The sequence below is a fragment of the Acanthochromis polyacanthus genome, chromosome 9 (genome assembly GCF_021347895.1).
Source record: "Acanthochromis polyacanthus isolate Apoly-LR-REF ecotype Palm Island chromosome 9, KAUST_Apoly_ChrSc, whole genome shotgun sequence".
Taxonomy (NCBI): Eukaryota; Metazoa; Chordata; class Actinopteri; family Pomacentridae; genus Acanthochromis; species Acanthochromis polyacanthus.
This window is the reverse complement of record NC_067121.1, coordinates 2237749-2245165: the sequence shown is the minus strand read 5'-3', so window position 1 is coordinate 2245165 and position 7417 is coordinate 2237749. Positions and strand designations below refer to the sequence as shown.

General features: G+C 45.1%; 1 protein-coding gene across 1 annotated transcript; it reads left to right on the top strand.

The window, feature by feature from the left end:
* Nucleotides 1–845: 845 nt before the first annotated feature.
* On the top strand, nt 846–5186 carry inhbab (inhibin subunit beta Ab). The gene is made up of 2 exons (XM_022218945.2): nt 846–1694; nt 3793–5186. The coding sequence occupies exons 1-2, from the start codon at nt 1277–1279 to the stop codon at nt 4578–4580; spliced, it is 1206 nt and encodes a 401-aa protein (XP_022074637.1). The 5' UTR covers nt 846–1276; the 3' UTR covers nt 4581–5186.
* Nucleotides 5187–7417: the final 2231 nt, after the last annotated feature.

Sequence of the window (7417 nt, the reverse complement as noted above, 5' to 3'; positions counted from 1 at the left end):
AGTTCCACCAAGTGACTGGTTCCATCCGGTTCCACAGATAAATAGAACCAGGTGTCGTCTGCATAACAGACATTGATGCAGTGTTTCCTAATAATACTGTCTCAGGACAGCATGTTCAAAGTAATTAAGACTGGGGAACGTGAGCCGTGTTTTGACCGTCGTGAGACAGGTTAGTTTTACCCTACTGATGACGTGTTGTTGCAATAGTAATCCTGCTCAGTACGAGAGGAACCGCAGGTTAGCACTTTCACCTTGCAGCAAGAAGATCCCCGGTTCAAATCCCGGCCTGGGCCTGGGATCTTTCTGCATGGAGTTTGCATGTTCTCCCTGTGCATGCGTGGGTTTTCTCCGGGTACTCCGGCTTCCTCCCACAGTCCAAAAATATGCTGAGGTTAATTGGTTACTCTAAATTGCCCGTAGGTGTGAATGTGAGGTGAATCAGTGGACTCGTCCCAGGTGAGGAGGATGTTGCAGCTCCCAACTCCCACCAGCAGAGGGCGTGCTGAAGCCACCGTGTGTGAGAGAGACGGTCTGTTCAGAGCGTGCTCCATCTGCTATGTGCAGAACTCTGCTTATAACAACAAACTCTTTTCTCAGTCTAAAAATTTCACACCGACGGAGTCTCTCCTCCACGTGAGGTGACGATGACGTGATTCATCTGTGTGTGTGTGTGTGTGTGTGTGTGTGTGTGTGTGTGTGTGTGTGTGTGTGGTATGAATGAATCAGGGACACACTCTTCCTCCTCTTCCCTCCTTCCTCCTCCTCTTCTGTCGTGACGTTCATTCAGGAGGAAACACCACAAACAGTCCTGAGATATTCTGAGACTTTATTCTCTGTCAGAGTGAGTGACTCACAGGGAAATACCTCTGTGGACGGAGGGAGGGATTAAACGGCCAGAGAGGTATAATTACAGTAACACAGCACACAGGGAGAGTAGAATGACCCTGCACAGTGTTCGCTCAGCTCAGACCATCAGGACCAGAGGACCACACTGGGAACCAGACAACCGAACCATCAGGACAAGATTCAAAGACCTTCTCTCCAGCAGAAGTTCACTGCTGGCTATTGGACTTTCTGTTGTCTCCTCACTGCTACATTAGAGTCCACTGACTTTCCTGCAGTTATCAAGATCTGAAGTTCTGACCTGTTGATCTGAAGTTCTGATCTATTGATCTGAAGTTCTGACCTGTTGATCTGAAGTTCTGATCTATTGATCTGAAGTCCTGACCTGTTGATTTGCTCAGTGTTTCTACTGTCTGATCATCAGTCTCTAGCTATGTGCTCTCCGGTAGCTGTGTTCTTCTCTGTGGCCGTCTGCCTTCTGGTCGATGCCTCTCCAACCATCTCTCCAGCGGTGAAGGTGGACGTGGTGTCCCGGCTCCAGGAGGGGGCGCCATCCTCTGACTGTCCATCCTGCTCTCTGTCTCAAATGAGGAAGAACTCGTCTTCATCCGGAGGTCAGAGCGACATGGTGGAGGCCGTAAAACGCCACATTCTCAACATGCTGCACCTGAGTGCCCGGCCCAACCTGACTCATCCGGTGCCTCGCGCTGCACTGCTAAACGCCATCAAGAAGCTGCACGTGGGCCGAGTGGCCGAAGATGGCAGTGTGGAGATCCAGGAGGAGAGCCGGGACTCCAAGGACTCCACGCCACCTGAACCGCCGTCTGAAATCATCACCTTTGGAGAGTCAGGTGAGTCCGTTTGACGAGCACATGTCCGGTCATTAATCCTAAAGTTCTCAGGTTTGTGCCAACATCTGTGTGACTCCACACCAAGGCCTTATGGGTAACTGCAGGTTGCTGAGTCGTGGTAACCCCGTTCAGATGTCAGCATCAAGCTGTCTGATTGGTTAAACCAACTCCTGTGGGGAGGCGTGCAAGAAAAAACCTCGGCCACATGAATGAGGCGTTTACATGCAGTCTGAAATAAGAGCTTTCTGTGCTGGACACCTGCTGGACGTAGAGGTTCCTGACGTCAGGAGATCCAGACTCTACTGTCAGTCTGTGTGTGTGTTTTTCTCTTATCAGCTCATTCAGAAGGTCTGAAAAGTTCAAAGTTTGTTGACATATTTCAGCAACACAGACAGATTCTATTGATTCAACTGAGTCCGTCTGAGTGAGAAGTCCCGTTTTTTAAATTGTTTTTCACTTTACATGGTCTCACTCTGCAAACCTGAAGGTGAAGCACAGATGAAGTAAAATAATTTTTTTCATGCAGAGTTGCAGCAGGTCTGACAGCAACATGAAGCTGAGCTCTACTTTTCATTCATCATTCTCTGATAGCTAAAGTTCATTTGTCAGTGTAGAGCCAGCGGGACAGGAAATATCCTGAGGTTCTGATGGAGGTAATCAGCCTTCATGGCATCAAACTGAAGTCAGACAACGTGACAGAAGTTTACCTTGATTCTGGATGCAGCTGAGTCTGTACAGCAGCAAAACTATTGAAAGCCTCACATTCTCTTCTGTCGTCAGAGACAGGAGATTAATTCCAGCTGATCAGAGAACCAGAGAAAAGTCAGAAATCATTTTTTAACTCATGTTTCTGGTGTTTTCACTGACACTTCAGCTGCTGCGTCTAAAACAAGAGAATGATTGTAATAAAATAGGATTTAGAGTCAGACATCAGGACAATAGCAGTTTAATTAGAGACAGAAAGAAGGTTAAAGCCTCTTCTCTCCAACAGAGGTTCAACTGATGCTAACGAGCACATTCAGTCACTTCATATGATGATGATCTCAAAGTGTTCAAAGTTTCTGCTTGGTCTGTTTCTCTAAACGTGAACCCATTCGTGACCAATCATATTGTCCAATTACTTGTTAGCTTACATAAATGTGCATAATGGCTTTGTGCTATAAATAGTTCCTTTTTCAGAGGAACTGTCATTAGAAAGGCCCCTCAAAGCCAATCCAAATTAGTGGGCACTAACGGGGGGACATACCGAGCGGTCTCAGCTCGTAAATAATCTCCTCTTTCAGACAGATCTGGGCCTCAGTAATTATTCTGCAGCAGCAGACAAAGAGGACGGCGTCTCTTTGGAGGGCAGGACGATACTGACAGCCTTGTTAACAACATTCCCTGAAATCAGGCCGGAGCTTTTTTAGTGTCTCTCTTCAACTTGAGTATATTTAGAGGCAGATGCTCCATTCATGCTTTCATTGTTAAGGACATTTACTGTGTTCATTCATTCATACGACAGGAGGACAAAACCAGAAGGAGGGCAGCACAGTCACCGTTTTTACTGCTAATTACTGCTGTTCACTCAGAGATAAAAAAGAATGATCCACTTTCCACCAACTCTCCAACATTTATTCAACACTTTCTCATGATTTTATGAAGTTATTCCTCAGCTGAAAGTTTCAGAACAGAGATATACACGATCAGCCACAACATTAGAACCAGCTGCTGCTCCGGTTCCACTGCAACCCACTGGGCTCTGGTACCGGAACGACACTTTGGGTTTTTTGTTGTGTTCCTCAAGCTGTGGTTGTTCTGAAACAGTCTTTGCACCAAAGCGTCCAGCAGAACGTGATCATTTGTCAGTCATCCTTAAAGTCTGAACTTCATGTTCTCCAGCTGCAGATTTTTGTAGACACTGAAAGATGTGAGACTAAGCTCAGAAGCAAAATGATTCTTCTTGTCTGTAGTAAATGAAAACAGTGAAGCTTTCTGCGGTCAGTCCAGTAGAGACATTCTTTTAGATGAAATCTGTTTTTAACTGAGTCGCATTGACAGCAATGATGCTGCTGAAGGACTGAACTGATGCTAACATGCCAGCTGTTCTCTTCTGCAGGAGGCTCCCCAAACACGATGACTTTTGACATTTCGAAGGAGGGAGGCTCCTCTGTGGTGGAACAGGCCAACGTTTGGATCTTCCTGAAGATGTTGAAGGTTAACAGAGTGAAAGGCAAAGTGATGCTGCGGCTGCTGCAGCTTCATCATCGTCGGGACGGGAACGAAGAAGAAGAGTGTGTTTCAGAGAAGATGGTGGACACCCGTCGTAGTGGCTGGCACACCCTCGCAGTTCCTCGCAGTGTTCAGAGTCTGGTGGACAACGGCGGCAGCTCGCTCAGCCTGCGGGTTTCCTGTCCGCTGTGCGCCGAAGCCGGAGCTTCACCCGTCCTGATGCCGGCCGACAGCGAAATGATCACAGGACGAGATCAGTCTCACCGGCCGTTCCTCATGGTGGTGCTACGAGCTCAAGAGGAGGCTCAGCGGAGAGTCAAACGAGGTCTGGAGTGTGACGGGAAAATCCACATCTGTTGCAAACGGCAGTTTTACGTGAACTTTAAAGACATCGGCTGGGGCGACTGGATAATTGCGCCGTCTGGTTACCATGCCAACTACTGCGAGGGCGACTGTCCGAATCACATGGCGAGCATCGGCAGCTCCTCTCTGTCCTTCCACTCTACCGTCATCAATCATTACCGCATGAGAGGCTACAGCCCGTTCCAAAACATCAAGTCATGCTGCGTGCCGACGAGGCTGCGAGCCATGTCCATGCTCTACTACAACGAGGAGCAGAAGATCATCAAGAAGGACATCCAGAACATGATCGTAGAGGAATGTGGCTGCTCATAAGCTGCCAGCCTCTAGAGACGCTCAAACACTTTGACAACCTGCTTCGTGCAGGAAAAACATCCGATTAGCACTTTCCCAGCAAGGACAAGTATTATGTTTGTGACAAAGCACGGGCTTTGTTTTAGGGAGACTCTTTTCCACATTGGAACGAGCTGAGAACACTATGCAACAATACCACTAAGTCCAACTTCATCCATCTTCATTCATAAATGTGTTTTTTATTGTTTTCTATCATTATGGGAAAACATGACTCAGTTATTAATATGGTCCACTGAAGTGTAAAGAAAGGAGTTCATCCTGGAGCCAAACGAGGTCCTTAGAGTTGTTATTAATGAGGAGAACGGAGATGTTTGCACAGTGAATTAAACTCCTTTATTCCACAGCCCAACTCTGGAGCTGAGAAGATTCAGATGAAAGCCAAAGACAACACTGATTCGAGTTTTGTTTATTTTCCTAAAATCTTGCTGAGCTGTGAGATACTGAAGTTAAGTTATTAACAGACTGAAAACAGTTTTCATCAGCTTGGTCCCTGTTGTTGCCAACTTTCTATAATTTATTTGAATTTTTTGTCTTTTTTGTTTCATCATTAAACAAACTGTGAGTCAACTCTTTGGTACTTAGTGTCTTTCTTTTGAATTCAGTCCTCAGATAGATCTCTAAACTCCACATCAGAGCGATGCTTCTTTGCAGTTTAATGACTCCATGAGCTCTAGTGCCACCCTCAGGTCTAACCTTACATTGTCAGATCCACTGCAAAGCTTACAGCCCATAAATCATCAGATGCTGATAATTATGTTATAGGATGAGTTCATGTTGAACATCTTGTTCAGAATTTAGCAAAACTACAACAGGATGAAGGCTGCACAGCGGTGTAGTGGTTAGCACTTTGGCCTTGCAGCAAGAAGATCCCCGGTTCAAATCCCGGCCTGGGATCTTTCTGCATGGAGTTTGCATGTTCTCCCTGTGCATGCGTGGGTTTTCTCCGGGTACTCCGGCTTCCTCCCACAGTCCAAAAACATGCTGAGGTTAATTGATGACTCTAAATTGTCCGTAGGTGTGAATGTGAGTGTGATTGTGTGTCTGTATATGTAGCCCTGTGACAGACTGGTGACCTGTCCAGGGTGTCCCCTGCCTTCACCCGAGTCAGCTGGGATAGACTCCAGCACCCCCCATGACCCTAGTGAGGATATAGAGGATGGATGGACAACAGGATGAGATTTTAAAGTAAACTCGGAGCAGAAAGAGTTTTCATTTATACCACTAGGAAGTCGCTCATCTGAGATGATCTTCACTAACTTGTGGAGTGTTTGTCGTCAGAGATCAGGATCAAGTTATTTTTGTTGTTTTATTTGTGACTGTATTCGTGTGCGGATGGTCAGTCAGAGGTCTCCATCTCTGTTTGATGATGTTCATGATGCAGACATTTTGGCCAAGACCGACTCACAGACCATCATCATCGTCATCACCATCATCTTCATTATCATTTTTATCATCATCGTCATGCATCAACTACTGCAGTTCCATCCTGGCTTCCAGTCGCTGCCGGCAGAAAATTCAGAACTCTGACACTTACATTCAAAACTCCAATGAAAACATCTTCTCCTACCTGAACTCTCTCCTCCAGGTCTACACTTCCTCCCTCCAACCACAGCTCCACAACAGGCTGGTCCAAAGCTGGACTCTCCTCCTCTTCATCACCTGGGTGGTGAACGAAGGTGAACCGTATGTGATCAGCTACAGGTCACTGTAGGTCTGACATCAGTTTTTTTCAGAGATAATCAGTCATTGGAAGACACTGAACAAACAGTCAGAGTTCATTCACCTGCAGCCGGAAACATCCTGAACCTGACGCAACGTTGGAGGTACACAAACCTCAGAGTTCCACTGGAGGACAGATGCTCACTGCACTGGTTCCACTGGTTCTACTGGTTCCACTGGAGCACTCAGTCTGAACCAGCACTTCCAGTAAAATCAGTTTTTTGTCTGTGGTTTTGCAGCAGACCTCAGGAACTGAGATAAGTTCTGATGGTCAGACCTACAAAACCTCAACAGGCAGTTTGTCAATTTTAGCAGATTAAACACTTTCAATAAAAAAGGTCACAAAATGGATTTACTCTTCATGCGTGTGTTGATCTAATAACTGGCTTCTTGTCTTCACTGCTGAGTGCTGATGGAGTGAATCAGTGGTTTCCTGCAGAGTGAAGCTGGTTTTATGCTTGACGTGTCAACGAGGTGCAGGTTAGGGTTAGGTGTTAGGATTAGTAACCTAAGCCTCATGTAAACTACCACATGTATGTATAATACCACATACATGTAAACTACCACAGGTATGTAAACTATTACATGTATGTAAACTATTACATGCATGTAAACTACCACAAGTATGTAAAATACCACATGTATGTAAACTACCACATGTATGTAAACTACCACATGTATGTAAACTATTGCATGTATGTAAACTATCACATATATGCAAACTATTACATGTGTGTAAACTACCACATGTATGTAAACTATTGCATGTATGTAAACTATCACATATATGTAAACTATTGCATGTATGTAAACTATCACATATATGTAAACTATTGCATGTATGTAAACTATCACATATATGCAAACTGTTACATGCATGTAAACTACCACATGTATAAACTATCACATGTATGTAAATTATCACATGTATGTAAACTATTACATGCATGTAAACTACCACGTATGTAAACTATCACATGCATGTATACTATCACATGTATGCAAATTACCACATATATGTATACCACCACATGCATGTAAGCTACCACATATATGAATTCTACCACATGTATGTATAC